The sequence below is a fragment of the Coffea eugenioides genome, chromosome 3, assembly GCF_003713205.1.
Source record: "Coffea eugenioides isolate CCC68of chromosome 3, Ceug_1.0, whole genome shotgun sequence".
NCBI lineage: Eukaryota > Viridiplantae > Streptophyta > Magnoliopsida > Gentianales > Rubiaceae > Coffea > Coffea eugenioides.
The window spans coordinates 2,967,969-2,992,788 of NC_040037.1; the positions used below are offsets into that span (position 1 = coordinate 2,967,969).

General features: G+C 36.0%; 3 protein-coding genes across 3 annotated transcripts; 2 read left to right on the forward strand and 1 right to left on the reverse strand.

Annotated features, from left to right (window-relative positions):
* Positions 1-166: 166 nt before the first annotated feature.
* On the reverse strand, positions 167-4,793 carry LOC113765243 (ATP-dependent (S)-NAD(P)H-hydrate dehydratase). Its single transcript, XM_027309355.1, has 11 exons — positions 4,708-4,793; positions 4,211-4,462; positions 3,064-3,140; positions 2,835-2,944; positions 2,594-2,708; positions 2,163-2,225; positions 1,897-2,060; positions 1,226-1,287; positions 726-792; positions 451-630; positions 167-361 (listed from the first exon to the last, which is right to left on the reverse strand). The coding sequence occupies exons 2-11, from the start codon at positions 4,446-4,448 to the stop codon at positions 331-333; spliced, it is 1,107 nt and encodes a 368-aa protein (XP_027165156.1). The 5' UTR covers positions 4,449-4,462; positions 4,708-4,793; the 3' UTR covers positions 167-330.
* Positions 4,794-13,590: 8,797 nt separating this feature from the next.
* LOC113764433 (protein trichome birefringence-like 11) lies at positions 13,591-17,857 on the forward strand. The gene is made up of 4 exons (XM_027308330.1): positions 13,591-14,371; positions 15,206-15,595; positions 16,082-16,240; positions 17,104-17,857. The coding sequence occupies exons 1-4, from the start codon at positions 13,917-13,919 to the stop codon at positions 17,480-17,482; spliced, it is 1,383 nt and encodes a 460-aa protein (XP_027164131.1). The 5' UTR covers positions 13,591-13,916; the 3' UTR covers positions 17,483-17,857.
* Positions 17,858-18,955: 1,098 nt separating this feature from the next.
* Positions 18,956-24,787, forward strand: LOC113765063 (NEDD8-activating enzyme E1 catalytic subunit). The gene is made up of 9 exons (XM_027309114.1): positions 18,956-19,154; positions 19,277-19,440; positions 20,337-20,539; positions 21,526-21,758; positions 21,854-21,916; positions 22,020-22,076; positions 22,334-22,455; positions 23,198-23,315; positions 24,111-24,787. The coding sequence occupies exons 1-9, from the start codon at positions 19,053-19,055 to the stop codon at positions 24,396-24,398; spliced, it is 1,350 nt and encodes a 449-aa protein (XP_027164915.1). The 5' UTR covers positions 18,956-19,052; the 3' UTR covers positions 24,399-24,787.
* The last annotated feature ends 33 nt before the right edge of the window (positions 24,788-24,820 follow it).

Below are 24,820 nucleotides of genomic sequence, written 5' to 3' on the forward strand. Positions count from 1 at the left end.
AAAGATATCATAGCAAAGAAATTGCAGGAACAAAACCATTGGACCATGCCCCGGGCAAGGATCCTGCTATCTTCCGTGAATAGCTCGCTAGCAAAACAGGATAGCTATGCTTTTCCAAAAAAAAAAAATTTTTTGGAGAATAGCTGTGCTCTTAATCATATGATAATTGCGAATTTAAACTCTCATATAAAGGTTTTTTTTTTAAAAAAAAATTAATATCCATACAAAGATGCTTCAACTTTTAGTTTTATATCAGTTTTCCCCTATCGGGTTTTGACCAATTCCGGCAAGAAGCCAAACTACTCGGACTCTATCATGGGTTTATTCATATCACGAAATGACGGGGCAGATTTCTTCCAAACTGCAGAAAGGAGAAAAAAATAAGAGTTTTTGTTAGTACGTATGCTTAAAGCATAACTCTTTAACAAAATTATTTGAGAAACTACCTACCTTCTTCCCAAGCACTCGATGATATCACTGGTAAGAGTCGACCTTTTCTTCTGATCAAATGCAAGAGAAGCTGCCTTTCTCAGTATTGCAGATGCAGCGATGCAGCCTAAAATTGTTGGATTCGTACCCAACTCTCCTCTATTAGCAGACTGACGAGCCCAAGAAAGGAATACAGCAACACTGCCAAAAAAGGTACAAGAAATCTCCTATGAAATGATGGACAATCGACACCAGACCAATGGTATACATGTAGAGAACTCGTCACAATGGCTTACCTTCCTGAAAGTATATCACCCTGACCACCACAACGCCGAGGAGAACCATATATGCTTACTGCACTAACTGCATAAACCAAAAAAGAAAACTTCAAATCTATGCATACATTAATCACATAAAAAGAAAAGCAGAACATTGTAGCATGCTCAAAATGGGGAAGACACCCACTGGATTTCGAGCACCCAAGAAGTTATAATTTAGAATAACTCTTTAAGCACAATACCAGAATTTGGACTGTGTACTCATCCATGCCCATGTATGAATCCTTTTTTTTTTCTCCCCTTTCGTGTTCGTTGATATAATTCCATGTTCATACATTGTTGAAGATCATTAAGTGTGCTTTTGTGCACTAGAAAAGCCAAGGCGGGATTAGTGAGAAGTAGTGTGTTTGCAGATCTGTTTCACTGGTAGGTAATTAAATCTGGGGAAACAGAGTAGCTTATGTATGTAACAAGCTCTGACCTTGTGGGGAAAAAAAAATGAAGAAATAAAAAGTTACCTTTTTCACCATCAGTGATGAAATCAGATTTTCCTTTTCGTAAGATTGTCACACCACCAATCCTAATCAGGAAGAGACTCAATTATTGGACTGCTATTTGACTTTATAGAATTAAGCACACAATACAGAAACATGCAACACTAAGAGTCAATGATCGAATTATAAACATGCTATGAGATGCAGCTCAAAAGAAATCTCCTGCACTATTTTGCTTCATTCCAAAATCAAAGATTAGCATAAAAATTGCTTTTTCATTGAATAAATCAGAGTAACAGTGAAATAGTTGGGAGGAGAGGAGGGGTTAAGGATGAGCTATCATCCTTTTAGGTGGAGTAAAAGCATATATGTCAGCATGGATCATGTACCACTACCATGAATACAAGTAGGCCATCCAATCTGGTGTGACTAAGATTTTCCTTCCAATACTTTGACACATCCCATTCCCTCCCACGGGTCATTCTGCTTCTGGTAGGATTTATGTATGTCCTCACTTAGGATTGTTGTGCGTATCACTAATCAGCACCAAAAACATCCTTTATAGGTGTCTCAGAAGGAAAGGAGAACATCCTTATCATCATTTGCACAAGTTATCAAACTTCATATGACAACTGATACAAGGCAGGTTACCGAATAAGTGAACAATAGCTTGCAGATGTCAATCAAGCACATACCCTTTTGCAAGAGCCAATAACTGCTTGCTTCCTTCTTCATCATTTACTTCACAATTTAATATTTTCTGAACAAGCCGCTTATATTCATTAACATTTGGAGTCAGAACAGCTAACGGATAACCTCTAACTAGATCAGGGGAATTTGCAACAAGAAAAAGCCCATCCTGGAAAAGCAACAGCACAAAGGGCTCAAAAATTGAAAGATGAAAAGCAATTCAGGAATATATGCCTTGAGGAAAATAAATTCCATCTCTGTAGTTACATACACCATCAATGACCATTGGCACATTGGACTCCCTTGCATGTTTCATGATGTTACTCACACAGTCCTGGACATGAAACTTGATCGTTAGAATAGATTGTTACAGCAACCATTATAAAAAAAAAAGAAGAAGACATGTTGCAAGGATTGATTCTGAATTTGATGGCTCTTTGGTTCCATGCAAAAATAAATGCAAGGGAAACTATAATATAACCAAATTAGGAGTATATACTATAAAACCATAGTCTCTCCACATTATAATGTGAAACAACCATCATTACGCTCATCTTATATCAACATCTGACATTTCATCACTTCAATTCTATATCATCTGGGATACATCAAGACCTCCACATGACCACATTAAACCATGAAATGAGGCAATTTCTTCAGGCAGGTTTAAAACTTGGAAGGACTAGAATGAAAGATACGTACAAGGAGAAAGGGGTCCCTCCCGAGTCCTGGACCAATAACAAGACAATCAAATCTTTCCATCCATTTATCTACCTCCTCAATCACCTTAGCTAATATTGATCCTTTTTCCTCATTCCTGGAAGTGATCTTCCACAAAAGTTAGTTATAAGCCACAAATTGAAGGTTAACTCTCTACGTGACTAAGAGAAAAGAAAGAATGTAGTTAGAATAGCACCAAAAGGAAGACAAGAAAGAAAGCCACCTGATGCTGTAAGATTCTTCCAGAATAGGATGCACTATTAACTCGGGACTATAGCTTTTTATGACAGTAGCAGCATCTTTAGTACAGAATACATGTGATACGTCTGCACCCTGAAGCACAGAAGATGTAAATTAGGAACTCTTGAGCAGCTAAATTTGAAAAATAGATAGGTACAGGAAATTGAAACAAAACATGACAACAAACAGAAGCACAGATTGGTAGGACTCACAAGTTTTAGAGCTGATATAGCAGAAAAATATGGAGCTCCAGTATATTCACGACATCCACCAACGACAGCTACTTTTCCTAATTGGGATATGCACAAGTTGGAACAAAACTATCAATTAGACAGCCATTTTCCCATTGGAAACTCAACATAGTTGATTAATAGATGGAGTGGCTGGAAAAGTTCTAAGACGATATCCATTCAGTTGCCTGTGGTGACAACTACTGGACAAATTTTTACATCACCAATCTCTCACATCCACCTATTTAGCTATTCATGTCCAAGATAAACTTAATCCGAAGTTTAAAGCATAAAATGAAGAAGGAAAACAGTTCTCCTGGTAGTTCAGTCCAAACAAAAGGCCAACTAACAAAGATAAAATTGACATAATGGCCAAGGCCGGGATAGAGACCATACTTCAATATCTCTTCAACGCCACTACTAACAAGTAGCTATGATCAAATAGCTACTCATAGTCCATCAGCTCAAAAAATAATACGGTGGATCTCATTTGAACAGGTAAATACCAATCTTTTGTTTTAGCAGGGCCCAAAGCAAATGATGAAACCAGAATAAATCCTTTATGTAACCTGATGAAACTAATCCTCCACAATAAGTATCCAATGTATGACCACTGCCACGGAAAACCAAGTAGTGTCATCGATCAGTCTGAAGGTTAGCTATGAAGTGACCTCAGGTGGTTTTAGAAAAACTACTGTTGCAGAAGCCTAACCATCTATGCGTGCTTCTCACTATGTAATCTACTTGCTGAAAAATGTCACAACTTGGTTTTCATAATCCATTAGCTTTGCAACTGTTCTCTAAATAAAGTGCCGTACACACACACATCCAAAATTAAGAAGAAAAATGTCAACACTACTTTCTCTTCTGATCCTAACTATAATAGATTGTCTGCAATGATTGTGAATATGGAACTAATAAAATTCTTTAAAAAAAAGGGTCCATCTACAAAATTTAAGAACTTGGGTCATCTCAAGCACCATCGTTTTCAGCAACCCCAAATTAAAGACTAACAACACCACAACTATGTACAAAAGCCAATAGCATTTCGCTTAGATATCAGTCAATGAGTGTGTGAGAGATGTAAAGCGTATTTTTTTACAGAGACAAAAGCAGAAAGATTGCACACCAGCTTGGCCTTTATGTCTGGTTGGGTCAAGAGTAGGAGTAATTGATCTCAAAATGCTAACTGCGTCAGCTTCCAAAGAGAGACCACCGCTCATGGCAGAATGCATTCTGATAACACAATGATGATGGAAATTGTTGCTGTAGTTCTTCTCTTTTCTGTAGCCTCCCAAACACCTTATCAAGAAATTTTGCCTCCTAAAAACAGCAGCTGCAGCAGCTGGAGAAAAACCACGCACCATAAAACTTTGTCAACCTGCACAAGAAAAATCAATTGCAACCCATTATTTAATTCCCCAAACCCATTTAAAAAACCAAATACTATGCTGCAATTGGGACTCCTGTTGTGATGTGAACTTGTAATAAAAATCACTTCTTTAGAGTAGATAATCATATGACGAGTATTTTAATGATATTGTAGAAATTCAGGTGTTCAGAGTAGAGCAGAACAAGATGATGAAGAGATATAAAAGAATTTTTCTTTTTCATAGGAACTTATACCTGTGGAGTTTAGTAGTCAGAAACAGCAGCGGAATGCCGGAAATTCGAAGGTTTTGTTGAGGTGAGTGAAAATTACTTTCTCGAAAGTGAAAATTCGATGATCTTCACCTGTGAAACCACTTTATTTAATAATATATGTGTAAATACCATTATACCCCAAAACCCCGCTTAGCAGTATGCTGCAGTGCAAGCGCATTGCTTTAGGCACTTTAGGAATTTACAAATTTCTTGAAAATAAGGAAAAGAAAAAAACTTGCGAAATGAACAATTTCCAATCAATACTGGTGAGAGCATACACGAGAAACTGAAGAGTGGTCGGGCAAGAAAATAACAGGTAGAAGAACAAGAAGAAGAGGAATGAGAGGGACGGCAAAGATGAATGCAATGAGGTCAGGGGTAGTGGTGTTAGGAGCTTTAGCATTCGGGTATTTGACCCTGCAACTGGGCTTCAAGCCTTTTCTCGCAAAAGCACAAAAGCAGCAGCAAGAATCCCTTCTCCTCCAACAGCAACAGCAACAATCTGAGGAAGGTTCTCAGACACTCTCTGAGTAGAAGTAATTCATGGTTCTCCTCAATAAATTTGTAACTTAAACGAAAGCTCAAACTTTTGTCTCTTCTGCAGTTCTGCCCTTTAGTTCCATGTTTTATGCATTAGTAACATTTCCAGTTTTCTTGAACGAAGTCTTACATTGAAATGCTTAGCTATTCTCGGTGATCAGCATTTCTAATGATTTCTTTGTCTAATAGGGGTTGTATGTTGATTTTTGTTTGTTGGAATTTGAAATTTTTATGTGGCGAATAATGGCTTAACTACTTTGAAGCTGGACTAGTTATTCAAGTTGAAGAATAAGCAAAGATTCTGACATTTATTCATATACTATAGCATATTTGTTTATGTTAGTATGGGCAGGTCGCTGGGATGTAAGATCATTGCTATAAGCTTTGCTCTATTTTATTTTATTTTTCTGAATCAGGATTTGGAGCATGTATTTGAAGTCTTATCGTGCAATTTCAGGTCAAACTATTAGCTCAGGTAGAATAATAAGGAATGACTACATTTCACATGTTAGAAGAATTTTTGTTACAACTTGTTGGATGTAGTATTAGAAGGTTTTGTAGATAAAGATCAATATGTGAACCTTGTTAAGTTGAATTGGGAGCTTTTAGTCTTATTACCTAGCCAAAGAGGAGGAGACACTGCCAATGATTACCGTGGTAGTTGTCTCCAGCTTGAGTTTGGATTGGTGTGCAAATCCAGAGCAGATGAAGTGATGATGAACCTTGCAAAGCGTAAAGAGAAATATAGGTTAGCTTGTTTTGATTGGTTCCTCAATAAAGTTTTGCTTTTGCCATGAGACCAATCAGAAATTGAAGGTGGAAAGTGAATCCGAATAAAATGCTAATATGGAGTGACTTAACAATTCTCATATGTAGAAAGTTATTTTCTCATAATGTGTTAACTTGAGTTTTTGTAGGTTTGTCAACAAATGATCATTTCTATAAGTAGGTTTGTCAACAAATGATCATAGATAGACCTTAAGTAGTTGTAGAAGGTTCATCATTGAAAATCCACTATTATAAGCTTTATAAAGTTGAGTTGAATTAGGAGCTTTAAGTCTTATCAGGCAAGAAAAGTGTGGGATATTGTAGGTGATTAGCAAAGTAGTTACAACTTTGGTTTTTCATTGTTGTGATGTTTAAAGTATTATGATATGGTGATGAACCCCCTGCAAAGAATGAATAGAAGTGGCAGTTTTCTTCTTTGGAGATTGGCACTCTGGGCTGTATTTTTTGCTCTTCTCCGAATGATTTGAAGCCATCTCTAGAAAAAGCACAAAAGTGGCAAGAATCCCTCCTCCTCCTCCAACAACAACAAGAACAGTCTGAAGAAGCATCTCAAGTGCTCTCTGATCACAGATAAATGATGGTTCTTCTGAATCATCTGTAACTGCTGCAACTACAACTTTTCTCTCTGTGTTTTCTTAGTTGTGCTTATTATCATTGCATTTCCAGTTTTAAAATCACACATTTGTTGAACTACAAATCTAGTTTCGGTAATTATGGCAGTAAACTTGTCTCAGTTATTCTAGTGCTGTTCAATTTTCTTAATTTCACTTCATTCCGTTTGTAGTGGAATTTGTGTATATCTTTGTCTTTGTGGGAAGATAAAACATGGGATGAATTTGCTAATCTGGTTTGCAGTTTGAAGTTGGTGTATTAATCTACTAAAAAAGTACATCCAATAGCCTGTTTCAGTTGGCCATGGAAATGGCATGTTTGTTGTGGACATAATGACATTTATTCTTGTCTTTTTTTTTTCAATAATGTTGTACAATCTAAATAGTTGCTGTAAGGTTTTTCAAGATCAATTAAGTGATAATCGTAAAATGTTTGAAAAAAGATAGAAACAGAGAGCTAGTATTTTCTACAGGCAGTTTCTGAAAGAGTTGCTTGTTTAGAGCCTGAGTGATAGGAGATAGAACCATGACGAGCTATTATCACAAGTAATTTAGACAATGACAAAACAATGTGATTCAGTTGGATATGGAAATTTTATTGGACCGGAACATAAGAGCTGCTCCTACGTAAAGTTATGACAGTATGAAGGATAATGGACAGAAGATCAAAATCCAAAAGCTCTGGAAAATTTATCTTCTAAGTTAAGAGCAACATTTTTAGTAAAGAGTTGTTTTTCTTCTTAAAATTCATTTCTTCTGAAGATTTGGGTACTATAGATGTGTTGATTTGTCACTAGTTTTGTGGACTGCATTTAACATGAGTTCTATAAAACTAAATTGGTCATACAGGTGGTATGGTAGGCTTGATGTCGCTTAATCTGTTAATTCAACAACAGAACTAGGCTACAATTTAATTATCTGTAAGAACAAAGCTCTCATGGAATCAGTATAATGGAAAGTTATGTTGTAATGATCAGTCACCAATGCTTAAGATGTAAAAGATAATCAAACCAAGAAAGTAGGTGATGATGCTGAGGATGAGGATATTTAAGCAGAAGTATACCATGAAGGCTTAGATAATTAGGTCCAGGAGGAGGCTCTCGGAAGTGGAACATGCAGTGCTTAATTATGATTTCTATCTTACATGTGGAGTCAGATTAGTGGCAGTGGCTGCTGAATCTTTGATATTTTAGGAAGTTACTTATCATAAAACGGTTAACAGGATTGGTAAAGGAAGGGAGGAGAGAGATCTTACAACTAGAACAAGTCAAGGTTTTAGTGATATGATGAGGCTATGTTTTGAGAGGAAACTAAGATGATTACAAGTTCAGAGAATTTTGTTACATGATGAAGTGACTGCTAGCTGTATAATATATGTCAAGGAAGAGCAAGTGGTACTCCTGTATAATATATGTCGAATAGGGGGCTTTCTGGTTTCACATTGTGATGTAGTATTCAGATACTTGTTTCTTTTCTGTATAAGAGTGTTTATTTCTCAACCATATGATAAAGAATTATCAACAACTCAGCAACAGTATTAAAATTCAGAAAATTGGTGCAACAGTTCATAAATGTTTGGACTGACTATCTAACTGTGCTTTACTAATTGTAGAACTAGCGAAGCGCTCATCTGTTGTTTGTCCATGATTCAATAGACTCAAAGAACATTGAAGACTTCAAGAAGAAGCAGCATATTCCTTTGCTCCTTCCTCCATTACGATGGAGGAAAGCACTTGATTAAGATAATTATCTGGGGAATATGCCTATATCTATTTCTGCTCAGAGTGGGAACTAGTAGGTTATTCGTCTCCCACTTCTGTGTATTTGAATGATCAGTAGATTTCCCAGATGACCAAACATGACTACAAATGATGACAAAGTCTGAGACTGGATTTTTTTTGGTGACCCAGAAAAACGAACAGAAAGAGAAACGAAATGCTATTATCAATAGATGTTTGAACTACTACTGCTTGTGTCGGCATTCCAGTTTACATGAAATCAATCAAAGCTCAAGTCCGCATTGATTATCACGATGGTTATCAATTAAGACACATACATGCATCCTAGATGACATAAGCACTTGGCATTTCTGTTTCTTAGCCCTGTCTTGAATGTTGTTTCTCTACTGCTGTAGTTAGAGAAGATTTGGCCCATGATTTATCTGAGGTGGCTCAATATTATTGGCACGCCTGCCTTCCAACAGAGAATCCAAATAGGAATAGCTACGGTTGCAACTGCATATGCCTGGACTTTCTCCTACCCTTTTCCTGAATGGACCCAATCAGTAGTAAGAATTATCCTATGATCTCTTTCAAGCAGTTCTTGCAAACCCATTCATCGGCTTCAGGGAATTGGTCAGAAGTACTGGACATACCTATCATTTTCACGCACTTGCAATCAGGCAAGTAACGCGGAGTAGGCCAAGCCAAGCAGTTGGTTATCAACTAAATTTAGACTTACGTAAGGAATCGACAAATATAATGGTTGCTTTCATGATGTCTTTTCCATTTCCGAATATTCAAACTGTGGTTTTCGTAGTTTTTCTTTCGGTGGAGATGCAGGACTCGGGTCTGCATTTCATCACTGGCCTTCATTTCTTTGACAATTCTGTATCCATCATGCTGCAGTGTGCCTGTGTTGTCATCTAGCCTGATTATTTGTTTATGACTCGGCATCTAAACTGAGTCTACTAACCATCCAAGTGCCTCGATACAATGTCATGGTTTTATTCTAAGTTATTTTGCTATTGTTTTTGTACTCATCCTCTAGTTTGACCGAATCATGTTGTTTTTGTCAAGGGTAGGAATATTTCAAGCCAAATTGATGTTGCTGATGGTGCCTTGAAAGCAACAATTATCAAGTCCCGCGGGGGCGACATTTCCAAACCTGATTGCTATTTTTCTCAGTCAAGTTTTGGATAAATATTCTGAATGATATTTTATGTCAAAGTAAAATCTTTCTAGACAAATACCATTATGTGGTAACTTGAACTTCCAATAAATGGATTAACTAAAACAGATTCATGTCAAATTTCGGACAGAGGGTTAGACTATTTTATTTTGAAGACCAAAAACTCCAGATTGGTATTATGACTTTGGTTGGCTCTGTCATAGTTCATTGGTGTCAAATTCTAGAGTGTCTGACGATCTCTATTCTACCAGTTTTCATTTGCTTGCTAAATCTGAAGATGGCAAAGGTGGTGTACAGCCTTAGTGTATTTGTTGAACTTCCCTTGATAAATCCACTAGCAAAACACGCCAAGGTTTAGTTTAGAAGAGACTGAAGAATCTTTGCCTAATTCTTGAATGCAATACTTTTCTGTTACCAAACATTTCAACTAGTTTCTCTACTCCCAAGACTTCCTATTTCAACTAGCCTTTGCTCATAGGCGAACCAATATACATGTTTTCTGTAAATTGATGGGCTTGAAGCTGGTTTTGACTCTTGTTGCATGATGGATGGAGTATCCTGGAGATGCAATCACTCAAGACACAAGAAAATTGCAGTGGCCAAGATTGTTTACTTTAGTACAGTAAATAATAAGAATCCAAATGGTGCGTCTAGAAACTGAGATCCCCAATACAAAGACACACCTGATACGTTATGCTGCTTCTGTATCATTCCATCCCAAGAGGACATTAGACAATGTGCACGTGAATGACTAAATCCTAGCATTGCTGTCCCCAGTACTAAGAAAGATGGTGCAAAACCAGCTTTAATCCCAAGATTCAATAATATATTTCTTTCAATTATTGACAACCAATCTTAATAATACTTAGTTGTTTTTGTTCCAACAAAATGAAAAATCTTTCAATCATTGGAGGACCAACCACAAAATAGTACCCTTGGATGCTTCTTGTGGTGAAGGATTAAGTTACAGGCCAAATTCTTTTCTTTCGTGCATCATTTCTGCAAGAGTGGACTTTACGTTGTGCATTTCTGCAAGATGGGCAGGTGTTGACAGCTGAGACCCCACACTCGATCACAAGATCCACGTTGTTTCTTTCGTCACGATAGGAGAGTTTTAGTCGCCTTCCATGTAGTCTTATCTTATGCTCCATCCGTCTCAAAATTTTAGTCCTACCTTTCATTTTGAGATATCTCAAAGTCAAAATAAATATTTTTTGGTCTCTCTCTCTCTCTTTTTTTTTTAAAAAAAAAGTATTGTCCCTACTTTTAATCAAATTCATTGACAATCAAAGCACTATTAATGAAAAGTCAAATTTTCAACGTGTGACTAAAATTTTGGGATGGAGGGAGTATTTGGGTTGACGTTTATCAACATTAGACAGCAACCCATATTATCGATCTCATTTAATCTTAAAAGTTTTCGATTTCACTACAAAACATCATGATTCATGTATATAGTTGGCACTTCTTTTCTCAATTTTTTTTTGTTTCTGCCCAATATTTGTCTTGCATTTCTTTTTGGCTATGATTGACCCGTCAAAATAAAGCGGATATTAAGATTAATCAACCAATTGGAATTGTGTGGGAACTAGCTTGGAACAATAAGAAAATGAACAACTAGAGTTGTTATCTTACCATGAATAATCATTGAGGAGAGAAGAACTCTCAAAATTTTTTTCACTATAAAATTCAAGATTCGAATCTGACAGTTGGAGGTGGAAGACCGTATGGAGGGATATCCTTTAAAGGGTTTGATTAACATGTGTGCACGGGGTTTAAGTGTTAATTTTGAGGTAAAAGTGTAACTACTTTGAATAAGTGTCCAAATTTAGAGGGTAACAAATGTTAATATGAACTCTCCAAGATCTTGAAGTGTTAGCATATGTGCTCACGTGATAAAATTAGCTAAATATAGTGATTGGAAAAATCCTACATTTAATTTGAGAAGAGAACATATATGTTTACTAGCTGGCCATCAAACAAATAAAGAAAGAAATTACGTTCTTTACTGTATTTATCTTTTCATTTTTAGTACCTGATAATCACCTTTATTTTCATGTCAATGTCAAAAGCCACAGAAAGGAAACATCTGCGAGTGGACGTTGGCGACCTCTCGCTTGGATACGGCAGTCCATGGTAAAAAAAACGTGGGTCACTATTTTCTAACCGTTATTATCACTGTCTGGAAAGCAACTGCCGCCAAGGAAAGCAAGGTACTTTCCTTCCTAAATTTACTTTTTCGTTTTTTTTAATCTGGGGTAAATACAGTTAACTCCCCAAACGACCATTTTGTCCCACTTTGCCCCCTATTCCTTTTTTTTTTGAAGGACCCCTATTCTTTCAATTGTAACACTTATGTCCCATATAGTTTTCAATTGAATCTACATCAATCTGTTACGAGTAGCTCAGTTAAACTAAATTAATCTCTACTGGTGTGTTTACCTGGTGAAACCTAATAAACTAACATCCCTTACTCATTCTTCATTGATTATCTTACAGATCCAACAAATTCGTTTACTTTTCACTTCTGCAAGTTAATCAAATTTGATCACAAATTGAATAACAATAAAATAAGTGATTCATTTTTTATCAGTAGTTCTTCAATGAAAGAAAAAGGTCAAAAGGACAACAATAGTTAACTGCTGCGTTTACAATAGATCTGGTGTCCGAAGATGACTATGTTTGGATTATAGTTTTCTAACAAAAAATTTTTACGTTTTTCGTGAATACATTTTTAATCTTTTTTTTATTTTACATATATCAAATTGTTATATAAATTTTTAAAAAAAAAATTCTAAAAAATAGCAATCCAAATTGGAGTAAACTTGCATGAATTTAAGGGAGGTCAAATATTGCAAGTGAAAGAAAAAAGGGGAAAGTGGCACTGAGAAATAGTTTAGGGAGGCTTCCTGCATTTTATCCATTTTGTGTTTCACTTAAATACAAATTACAAAGGACTTTTATCCATTTTATGTTTCACTTAAATACAAAAATTACGAAGGACTTAAAAGTCTTGTGTTGTATGCAGATGGAGAATTTATTAGGCCTCAATTTACAGTTCGAACTCACATAATGGTATGGTACTAACCTTTTCCAACTCATAAAGGTTGAAGAATGCTAGCTGGTTTTCCAACCACAAATGCTGCTCATCTAAGGCTAGATGATAAATAGGCCAAAACAAGAATCAAGTTCTTATTTTTAATTTCATCGATAACAATAATGTCTTAGCTAAAAAGGATTTAGTGAATACTAAAAGGGAAAAGCAATTCATTCGAATACAAGAAGAGAATTTCTTTAAAAAATAAAAACTGAAATGGGATTTATGTTTGTCAGTTTTGATCATGAAAATAAACCTGATGATCCTCGTAAATTGAAATTAGCTATCGTGCTGTGCTTGGATCTTCTAATTAAATTGAAGTACTAAAATATTAGTAGATAAATCTCTGATATCATGGAAAAAATGACTAGCATACAAATATGATCAAAAACTGCCCAGTTATTTCAAGCCAAGTGAAAAAAAAAAAAAGAGAAACAGAGCTAAAGCTACTTTGTTTTGTAGAATATTCCATGTTTACGAAAATACCTAGATGTTAATTGGAGAGTGCAAATACCACTTTGAGAAATAAAAGGAAACATAATTTGGGCTTAATTGAGGTAAAAATGGTAAAAAAAAAAGAAAAGAAAAGAAAAGAAAAGAAAAGAAAGTGGCTGTTGGTTCCAAGATCGGACACACTTTCCTCTTTCCCTCGTCCTTCGTTAACTGCTGAAATAATAATAAAATGTAACCTGATCAGATAGAAGTAAACTAATGCAACATATTTTATCCAGTCTAGTCGGCTACTCCAATGTGTTCAAATGACACATTTAGCATATATTAAGATTCGTCCAAGATTTGAATTGCAATTTCTCAATTCTTCTCCTCATGGCCTATTTTATTTGCCACCCCCACCATCCCATTAGCCCACAACCGCACAACGTCTCCCATTTATTGTACTAATTTGTAATATTTCATCATTCCATTCAGCCAACTCTCTCCTGTATTTCTCTCTCTAATTCCTCCATAACTGCTACTACCAGTACCTTGCTTTCTTGACACCCCTCTTTACTAACTAATCAAATCCTGCAACAACTTAAAAGAGATTGCGAAAACGCTGACTTTTTCAATAAGCCTGTTACTCCATCACCAAGTAAAGAAGCCCAAGACAAGTATATCATGATTCAAACTGAACTAGTGGCTATGATAGTTGCTGCTTTCTTCAACTTGCTGCCACCCCACAACTCTTTACTTTCATCTTTACTGCTAATAAACAAAAGGGTTTCTTGATTTTTGCTGATTTTTAGATGTCCCAAGAGGACCAAGAACCTTCTGCAGAACAACTTCACGAAATGTTTTTTATGGATTGTTTCAAGAAAATGAAGCGTTTGAGGATATTTGAGCCATCTTTGGGGATTCTTGGATTTTTCCTAGTTGCTGTTTGTGTTATTTTTGGGTTCTTTTTGTTGGATTACAAAGCTGTGGTTAAAGGGTCAAGATTTTTTGCGGAGTCTGATAGGCTGCTGTGGTTGAAATTGAATGAGGGTGGTGAGAAGAGAGCAAGGAAAGTTGATTTTTTGAGTGAAGAAGGTGGTAGATGTAATGTGTTTGAAGGTGATTGGATTTGGGATGATAGTTATCCATTGTATCAGTCCACAGATTGCAGTTTCTTGGATGAAGGATTCAGGTGCTCGGAAAATGGTAGGCCTGATATGTTCTATACCAAGTGGCGCTGGCAACCAAAAGATTGCAACTTGCCCAGGTGCTTCACTTATTTGTTTTCTTCATTTTTCTGCTAAAAATTGTACCTTTTGATTGAGTAATATAGGGAGACATGAATGTTTAAATTGGTAATTTAAAAATGAGTTAACTTGAAAAATCATATGATACTTAATGAAGTGGACCTGGTTTAGTTGCTCGATGATTTGAATTCCTGAGTTCAATGACTTGGAAAAACAAATTATGTTTCTTTGCAATTATATTAGGCAAAAGAAAGCATTTACATAGCATTACGAATTCCATGTATTTTGGTTGCTATTTTGTTTCCACTCATGACTAAGAATGACATGTATCACATGATAAGTATTTTACCTGTGCTCTGAAAATGACCTCTAATTTCTTGTCGGACGTAGTTCTTCTACTGCTAATTCCCCACGTGTAAATCTTTATGCAGCTCTAAACTAACAATGGATTAGAGTAGTTAAAGTGATAAAGTGCATTAAGAAAGTGTATACTAAACATTTATATTAGTTTTTTGGCTAACAAAATTCCTTTTTTTAGATTAATTCTGGTTTAGTTGTAATACTCAGAAGGAAAGAAAGAAGAACCATGTTATGCCATAGTTCTTGAGCCTTAATAGAATTGGATTGTATGGCAAAATAGTGCCTCATCAAATTCTGATGAATCATTCAGTTTGGGACTTTTTTTATACTATTTTAGAATATTGGAGAATGCTGGATGGAGATAAGTGATGGAAGTCAATCATTTTATTTTGTCTCCATGATATGATGTGCTTTCTGGTGTGATAAATACAATATCACTGTTCACTTAAGGAAGTGTATTAATAATGGTACATTTCTTCTCATCAATGATACAGATTTGATCCTAAAATTATGTTAGATAAACTGCGGAATAAGCGGGTGGTATTCGTGGGTGATTCCATTGGAAGAAATCAGTGGGAATCATTACTCTGCATCCTTTCTTCTGTTATCCCTGACAAGGATTCAATTTATGAAGTAAATGGCAATCCTATCACGAAGCACAGAGGATTTCTGATCTTCAAGTTCAAAGATTATAATTGCACGGTGGAGTACTTCAGGGCTCCTTTTCTTGTACTGCAGAGCAGGCCTCCTGCTGGAGCTCCATCAAACATTAAAACTACTTTGAAGTTAGACCAAATGGATTGGAGTTGGTCAAAATGGAGAGATGCTGATATGCTCATTTTCAACACAGGGCACTGGTGGAATTATGAGAAGACAATAAGAGGGTAACTAGACTTCTTCGACAATATTTTGCTTGTATAACTGCTTTTATGTTCTGAACAGATTTATTGGATGTGACTGAATGAGTAAAGCCTGAGTTTGTGTGCAAGATGGACTAGAACAATTTAATAAACTTTTGGAATCTTCAGGACTTGTTATCTGTGACAATTTCTGTACCATGCATTATATGGAACCAACGTATAGTGTTAGGATGCAAGATCCCAATACTCGTAACACTCAGTGAAGGGTGTCACTCCTCCCCTCCCCCCTCAAAAAAAAAAAAAAAAAAAGAAAAAAGAGAAAAAAGGAAGGTTTTATTTGTGACTCTAAGTCTATAATAGGCTTGATGTTTTAGTGCCAGTTGAACTATAAACCTGGCAGTAATTGTTTATTTGAAATCCCTGTAAAAGGTGATGTATTCCTCTGTTCCTTTTTTGTTTCTGATTCTAGCCTATAGTGTACCAACTGCAAGATTTCAATATCTTTGTTAGGGGATGTTACTTTCAAGAAGGTTTGGAAATAACGATGGATATGGAAGTTGAGACTGCATACAAGAGATCATTACAGACAGTTCTAGATTTTGTTCATCGTGAATTAAATACAAGCAAAACGCAGGTTTTCTTTCGCACATATGCTCCTGTCCATTTCAGGTAAATTGTAGTTTTACCATCTGGTAATTTTCTTGTTGAGGCTTTCCTGTCTTTGTTTTCATTCCTCGATTTCTCAAATTATCTTAATCTAGAACTTTAGCTTAGCTCCTTCTTTACTTATTACCTTCAAATGAGGACCCTGTTCGTGTTTCTTTTGTTCTGTATTCTATTGTCCATCATGCAGGAAACCGTCATGGATTTAGAGGACGGAGATTCTTAGTTATCACCCAGGCCCAAGGAGAATTTGTCATGTAATAGGATGTTGCTCTCTGTCTTAATGCATGTCATCTTATTTGTTCAAGCATAAGATCCCCTAGGCACTTTGAACCCTGCATTCCAAATTTCAGTTGGTGGTAATTTGGGAAATGTTGGATGAGGTATCCATTTTGACCTCATCAAAAAATCAATTTAGTTTCAGATATAAGTTACAAAATTGATTGCAGTAAATCATCGCTCCAATTCCGTCTATTGTGCAAATTGTTTGACTTGTTTGTCCTGGTGTGGTTGCATGCCATAATCAGGTGTTTTATTTTACTGGAGCCAAAGTGCTGCCAATTGAAGATTGTAAGTACTGTATTTCATGCTCCACATTGCTGCATTGGCAGAACTATGGAAAGTAGGAGCTCTATGGCATGAATTCCAAATTTATGCATTGGTTGCTCTATTTGCATTGAACGTCCAACAAAATTTTTAGTTTTTCTCCTCCTTTGTATTATTCTCGCTTATGCTTTCTATGTCTTGAGGGGGTCTGCTTTCAGGTTGCAAGATTTAAGAGTTTAAAATAAATCTTTTCCAGTCATGTCCATATATGCTTACGTACTGTTATGTAATGTCGCTGTTGACATGACATGGTGGCTTTGTAGAGGAGGAGACTGGAGAAACGGGGGAAACTGTCACCTGGAGACACTTCCAGAGCTAGGTTCTTCATTGGTACCGTCGAACAATTGGGAAATGTATAACCTTTTCAGCAATGTTGTTTCAGCTCACTTGAACTTGTCAAATGCGGAAGCAGTAGAAGTACTAAATATAACTCATATGACCGCGAGGAGAAAAGATGGGCACTCATCTTTGTATTACTTGGATCCCAATGTTGGTCCTGCGCCTCCCCACAGGCAGGACTGCAGCCATTGGTGTCTGCCTGGCGTCCCAGATGCATGGAATGAGCTCCTGTATGCTATCTTTCTAAAACGTGAGAATCTGCAATTCAGAAATCGTTACTTTGGGCACATGGATGATTCTTAGCAAGTGTATATATACTCTGTGACTAGGAACAATTTACTCCCCTGGACACCAATGAGGTGGTATTCTTATGTCGGAAAAGGCAGAAGAAAAGGAGGATTTTGTGGGAGTATAGCGGTGAGTGTAGATCAACTGAAAAATGAATGTTCAAGCTGTTGGGAACATGAGACTCCATGTAAACAAGGGTCTTAGTCAGACACCATTTTTTGTTTTTCTTTTCTTTTCTTTCTGGTTGATGGTGAAAGAAGCCAGCTTTGGGGCAAATGAGTTAAGAAGGGTTCTCTTCTTTGTATTTTTCCTCCAGCATTCGGAGCATAGCTGTAGTGGAAAGCATTACCTTTACCATAGGATCAATTGTTAATAAACTAGTTCTCATCACATATATTGCTGTCTTAATTGCTGGAGATCAGGTGTTCGCTGCACCACAGGGCCAATAACAGTTTTTGTACATAAGAATACCATAGATAGATTTGGTGAAGAGGTAATTGTAGCAACTCATTGTTAAATGATATATATCTTGAATGTTTGGTTCAAAGCAGAATGACCATCACAATGTACTTTTCTTCCTCTTTATCTTTTCTATTATTTGTTTTCTTCTTGTTCATTCAATTATTTCTGGCTAGAGCATAATTTCGGGATTCATTATACCTGAACGTGAATTAGTTAATGCTCGTTCATCTTGTAACATGAAATTTAGGATGCATTTGATAAAATTGAAGTCTGAATTCACTAAGTTATGAATTATTAAGTACTAAATCAGATGCATTTAAGTGTATATCACATTAAGTAATAAGTGAATATATTAAGATTTAAATTCATTAAATTTAAGTGGTGAAGTGAATTATCAAACAGGGCTTTAATTTATTTATCTGAAGAACTATGGCGTATACAAAATATCACCGTGAAAACTTGATAAAGTTTTAGGCAAGTTGATTTTCAAACATATAAGATCGTAGAATGTTTTAGTTTTATTAAAAAAAGTTTTTCTTATGTTGGCTGGCTCTTTGTTAGTATACTTGTAAATTAGTTAAATTTATTTACTTATTTTATAGATGGACACACTAACAATTATTGTTTTTCTTTACATTTATGTACTTTCTTGATTTAATTTTGTAACACGTTTGATATAATCTGTGGTGTTGCTGGTGTGTTTGGATACTAGATTATGTGGAATAATTTTGTAAAAAAATATTGTAACACTTTTTTGATATGTAAAATAAAAAGATAGTTAAAAAATATATTGATAATGCAAGTAAAAAAATTTGGCAAATAATCACTGTCCAAATAACTTCTTATATTTCCAAAAAAATTAACACCTCGATGTGCCTATAAAAGAAAAAATAATTAAATATAAAATTAAACACGCAGGCTAACGCTTTACATACAAATCAGAATAAGAGCCTTACCTCCGATTTCTCCTGAAAGCGCTGAATAATCTCAAGCGCTTCTTATTTGGTCCCCTCGACAGTACACACCGGTAGCGTAAACTCAAAGCTTCACGCTCACAAGTCGGTCTCGTTTTGCTGCATATTCCCATAGATTATACTCCACAACCCAGCTGAGTTCCTCTTCAATGGCGGACTCTACGGCGAAGTCGAGCCGAACTAGGGACCTCATCAAGCTATTGGAACGCCGTGGTCCTTTAGTGGGAGACAACTTCTCAGCTTCCTCAGAGGCAAATTTTGTCCTAAAAATTCTTTGCGGAATTTCAACAAACGATTACTCTGCATTCCAATTTTAGTTCTATGAAGGAAGTTTAACTATTTTTTCTCATTGTTTATTTGATTTTGGGGGCAGACTATCGGGGATATAAAGGAGTTTCTGAATGTTTTGGTGGTCGGAGCTGGTGGATTGGGGTGCGAGCTGTTAAAGGATTTGGCATTATCAGGATTTCAAAAGCTGGAAGTTATCGATATGGACCGGATTGAAGTTACCAATCTCAATCGTCAGTTTCTTTTTAGGTATATTGTTCACTTTTTTAATGTGGGTCGTTGAATTATAGCGTATTTATTTTGTTGTTTGGTGATCGGTGGAAACATTTGGACTTTGAGATGATGGCATGAACCATTTGGGCTGTGAATTTAGAGGGGCACTTTATGTAACTGATGAGGGTTTCGTGGTTTTAGATGATGTCATAAATGGGTTTGTTTTATGTATGTTGATGAAATATTTGGTTTGTGGATTTGACTGAGCAAACATTGTGAATACCGTGGATGCCAGGATGAAAAGAGATTACTTTGCAATGTTTTCAGGCTGTATGCTGTTTTTGGAGGCATTCATCTGTCTGCTTTACAAGTGTAAATTGATGGGATCAGACATATGTGCAAGAATTATTTTGTTCAAGATCTCTTGGTGTGCAGCACGAAGCCTGGCAGAAGTTTTACTCGATTTAATCTCTGATACATATGTTTAGACCATGTTACAACTTGGAAATTAATGCTGAAAAGAAATCAAAGTCACAAGAAAATCCTGTTCTCTTGTCGTTCTTTAGGAAATTGAGTTATGAATGGACCTTGCGTATTCAGTACTGGGATCTAGAAACCTTTGGGTGTTAACTTGTTGCCGAATTTCAAATATTAAAGGACACATGAGGGGAACAATTTTCTGTAATGTTTCATTGTCCTTTTTGCTTTTGTCAGAACATCCATTTTATGATAAGGTCTCTGAGTAGGAGCACCAAGACTAAACTTTGCTGGTTAATTATGCTTCTTTTGATGTTTATTATTGCTGGCTTTTCAAATTTGTTGAAACTATAACTGCATCTATATTGCAGGTAATTTGTATGTTGTTTATTTTCAGCTTTAGACTCACTTTCTAGTTTTCTGTTATAGGTACTCAGTTGATGTTTCCTTTGTAGGCTTGAAGATGTAGGGAAGCCAAAGGCTGAAGTTGCTGCTAAACGAGTTATGGAAAGAATTAATGGTGTAGAAATCAGGCACCATTTCTGTCGGATTGAGGATAAACCACTAGAGTTCTACGAGAAATTTAATATCATTGTACTTGGTCTTGATTCCATTGAGGCTCGGAGCTACATAAATGCTGTGGCTTGCGGTTTTCTAGGTCTGTATTTTCTTCTTCTGTTTCATTTGATTTCTATAGTATAATAATAGCAAAGACATTGCCACTATAATAGATATCTAAATGCTTTTGGAACTGTGGTAACATTTGTTTGCCTGTTGCTTATTTTATCTCTCCGACAGAATATTCTTGCGGCATATGTTTTGATGTCACATTTGATCACTGTGGAATGCATAGCATCAGTGCATGCATTCATATTTTCTTTTAGAAATTTTGGTTCCTGTCGGTGGTTATACAATGCCTCTGATTAAAACTTTTGTCTATGCTTCCTATGGTCTATACTTCTATTTTTTGGTTACATGTTATTGGTAAACTCCTTGTCTTTATATGCTTAAGAAGATTATAGGTATTGTTTATTGATGAAGACAGCTAATTGGCAAAATTAAAAGAACAGCCGAATGTTATTATACTGAGCCATTGAGGAATAAGGGAATATACTTACTCTTGTTAGTAGGTTAAATGGTGAAGTCTCTGCTCCAAAGATATGGCACTTGCAAATTTTAATTTTTTTTAATTCCTATGGGTTGAATAACATGAGCAACAGATATTCTTTCTGAACAAAGAGTAAAAATTTGAAGTGGCCTAGTTTTCTGTTCTTTTATTTAGGTGGAGATGGGAGAAGAAAGCCATCTTATGATAATTCTTGCCTTAGATGAGGTCTTGTATATTATAAGGTTATCCTGCATTCAAATCTGACTTATTTTTTCCTGAAATTTTTTGTTGAGACTACTAGTTATTGGTTTTTCATTATACTTTGCCCTGACTGACCAGGTTGGAAATTTACTATTTCCAACTATCTATAGAGTTATCACATAAGTTGTTGTTCTGGGTTTAAACTAAAACTTCCATACTTAACTTTCTTTTTGCTGGAAAGAAGTACTTGTTATCTATTACTAGGATATGCCTTCTTACCATGACAAGGTTGGTTCTGGAAATTTGAGCTTATGTTGTTTGGTTGGAATATGTAGAGTATGATTCTGATGATAACCCAATTGAAGAAACAATGAAAGCTATGGTGGATGGTGGAACAGAAGGATTTAAAGGCCATGCAAGGGTTATTTTACCAGGGTTAACGCCATGCTTTGAGTGTACAATTTGGCTTTTCCCACCACAAGTGAAGTTTCCTTTATGTACTCTTGCAGAAACTCCAAGAAATGCTGCTCATTGTATTGAATATGCTCACTTAATTAAATGGGATGAGGTGGTTTTTTAACCAATTATTTCTTAACTCTTTCATATCTAATGTAAGGCTTAAGCTCAAGCTTTCTCCTCTTGCTGTTTGGTTGTCACTTGCAGGTTCATAGTGGAAAATCTTTTGATCCAGATAATCCTGATCACATGCAGTGGGTTTATACAGAGGTCAATTGTTGTTAATATTCTGAAAATTATCTTTGCTTGCATCCTCAATTTCCCTGTATCATCTATTTTGGCTTCTCTGGCTCATACGATCAAGGTGCTACAGGCTGCTAAGAGAGCTGAGCTTTTTGGGATTCAAGGTGTTACATATTCTCTGACACAGGTTAGTTTCTGCTCTGAAATCTTGAGCTTCCAAGACATTCTGAGGATGTACAGCATGATATTTTAGTTGTATCTCCTTTTCTCTGATTTACATTAGTGGCAATAGTACCCCAAGTATTGCATTTCTATCATGAGTTGCTTTATGTTCTGTTTCTTTGGCAATGAGTGGCAATTGGAGATACATTTTCATGTTTGATTATTTGGTCTAGTAGAACAGAAAATAACGCTTTCAGATATTTGTTTCTGTTTCCTTTACAGGGAGTGGTGAAAAATATCATACCTGCTATAGCTTCCACCAATGCCATTATTTCAGCAGCATGTTCTTTGGAAACTTTGAAGATTGCAACTGGATGCAGCAAGTTGTTATCAAATTATTTGACGTATGTACCACTTCAAATTTCCTGAGTTTATTGATTGCATCCAACAGGTGAAGCAGTGCATTTGTAGTTTGTAAATGAAGGGTGTATTAATTGTCTCATTTGATTTAGTTTTAATGAATTATACCAGGTGTAGTTGTCCCTGCACTAACTGAATTTTGTAATTCTCTGGAATCCTAAACCTTTTCTTATGAATAAGAAAAACAGCAATGCAAGTTCTCTTCTACTCATTTCATAGGTCTCCACCTGAAAAATGAAAATTTTGTTACACTGTCCGAAAGAGCTCTTTTATTTGTTTTTTCTCAATTAGCTAAAATTATTCAAGATTTTCTTCCATTTTCTACACTCTGTTTAGTTCTGAATACATTCTATCTTCTGGTGTAAGAGCATTATGTTATGTGTTTTTGTGCGAGTTTGGGTGCATTTGGTGTCATAGACTACCAGGAGGTTACATCAGTGGGATGATATCCAATTTTCTTAGGATACATTGCCCAGCATTGGCTGTAAACTATCACCTAATATGGTGTATGAAGTCTTTATGTTCTGATTGCCTCCTCTGTGAGTGGGCTTTCATTTCTTGAGGAAGGTGTATAATATTTTTCTAAAATCTTCCTTGGACTCTTAGACCTCCTTTTCATGCATTAAGTAGACAAGTTAAAGCATTTTAGGTACATTTGTACCACGTGAACTTTAAGTAATATAAGTGAACTTTAGGACTAATTTGTGATTCTGAATTCTTTTATAGGTATAATGGGGTTGAAGGGCTCCACACAAAAGTGACCGAGTTTGTGAGGGACAAAGACTGTCTTGTTTGTGGACCTGGAGTTCTGATTGAGCTTGATGCTTCAGTTACTTTGAAAAAGGTCTGTTTCTATCTCCTTTTACTTGTGTAGTTTTAGTTCAAGTTTTGTGTTTCGTTTTTGTTTTCCCTGTAAAGCATTAGTTCCAAGTTTTTATCATCTTAGCATTATTCTGTAAACCTTGTGTACACACACTGTTCCTTCATGTAATCATTCCTTAAATTGTTGCACGGAAATCATACATGTGGAAGTGGAAAATGCTGTCGACAGTATTAAAGGGGTGGGTTACTGTTTGGATTTCTGTACTTGAGTGTTTATAACTACAGAATACTGTTCCAAAGAAAATGCGTTTTTTCCTTCTCTGAAACTGGATTTCTGTAAAGGAATCTTTTGATTCATGGAAATAGGAAGACCGTCTATAATAACTACCTAATAACTAGTACTCTGTACCTTGAGTTAATGAATGAAAAGTTGGACAATCAGGAAGTGAAACCCTCCATTAACTTAGATTTGTGATAAGTCAGAAAATTAAAGTAGCTATATCACGTGCTCTCCCTCTTCCAGGGTACCTTTTTACTGGTTCCTTTTATATCTGTATGACGGGTGCCTGGTTTGATTGGGTCTCAATTTTGTAAGAGCCAGTAAACCAGGAAATTTAACCCCTAAAGATTCTCTGTTTAGTTGCCTAAATTCTTTTAATTGGTAGCTAATCTGTACAAAATTGTTCATGCATCCTTATGAAACAAGAAAGGTTGTATAATTTGGTTATGTCCTTGTGTCATCAAACTGCCTTTAGAGTTGTCTGGCTTTTCCTTGGTTTTGTATTTTAAACTATTTAGTTCTGTCTTATTGCTTCAGTTCATTGATATGCTCAAGGATCATCCTAAACTCTTCTTGACTGGAGTTAGCATCACATACCGAGGGAAGAATTTGTATATGCGGGCGCCTCCAGTACTAGAAGAAATGACACGACCAAATCTAGATATCCAGCTATTTGAACTAATGGACAGAACTCCCAAGGACATTATCCACGTCACCGGCACAGCCGGCAAAGGTGAGAAGAAGCAATCATGTTTGAGGAAATTGAGGGTTGTGTTCAAGGGACTTGATGGTGTTACAGACTTGGATATGGCCGGTGGAGCATGACGTTCTATTGCTCTGAGTTATACCATGTGTTTGAATCTAGAATTGGTTCTAGTTGGTGGAAAGCTGAGCAAAAATTGTTCAATTTTATCTTTCCTGATATCCAGCAGAAGGCAAGGACTGATACGGTGAAAATTGGGAGCTGCTTTACTTCATAACATGATGGGGGGGATTGATTTATAAGCAATTGCATCACTGCGAGCGGAGATCTTATTTCCTGACATCTCTTCCGAGTAATTTTTTTGTTCTACGTATATGTAAATGAGTCATGTAGGACAAGGGTAGTTGATCTTTTTGGTCATCGCTTGACCAATTTACGTCTGAAATTTGGAATCAAAGCGGTTATTATAGACTGTTGATGCAGTGAAAACGGCTCCAATGATTTTTCTGAAGTTTACCCACGCCGCGCGCTATAAAGATCCCCA

What these genes read in the sequence shown, in the direction of transcription:
- LOC113765243 (XM_027309355.1), bottom strand. Translation starts at nt 4,448, where the DNA reads ATGGTGCGTGGTTTTTCTCCAGCTGCTGCAGCTGCTGTTTTTAGGAGG. An exon ending in CAGACATAAAGGCCAAGCTG is followed by an intron (nt 3,141 to 4,210) that starts GTGTGCAATCTT and finishes TATCCCAATTAG; the next exon opens with GAAAAGTAGCTGTCGTTGGT. An exon ending in TGCCAATGGTCATTGATGGT is followed by an intron (nt 2,061 to 2,162) that starts GTATGTAACTAC and finishes TTGCTTTTCCAG; the next exon opens with GATGGGCTTTTTCTTGTTGC.
- LOC113764433 (XM_027308330.1), top strand. Translation starts at nt 13,917, where the DNA reads ATGTCCCAAGAGGACCAAGAACCTTCTGCAGAACAACTTCACGAAATG. An exon ending in AAAGATTGCAACTTGCCCAG is followed by an intron (nt 14,372 to 15,205) that starts GTGCTTCACTTA and finishes TCAATGATACAG; the next exon opens with ATTTGATCCTAAAATTATGT. An exon ending in TATGCTCCTGTCCATTTCAG is followed by an intron (nt 16,241 to 17,103) that starts GTAAATTGTAGT and finishes GTGGCTTTGTAG; the next exon opens with AGGAGGAGACTGGAGAAACG.
- LOC113765063 (XM_027309114.1), top strand. Translation starts at nt 19,053, where the DNA reads ATGGCGGACTCTACGGCGAAGTCGAGCCGAACTAGGGACCTCATCAAG. An exon ending in TTACATATTCTCTGACACAG is followed by an intron (nt 22,077 to 22,333) that starts GTTAGTTTCTGC and finishes TTTCCTTTACAG; the next exon opens with GGAGTGGTGAAAAATATCAT. An exon ending in TTGTTATCAAATTATTTGAC is followed by an intron (nt 22,456 to 23,197) that starts GTATGTACCACT and finishes ATTCTTTTATAG; the next exon opens with GTATAATGGGGTTGAAGGGC.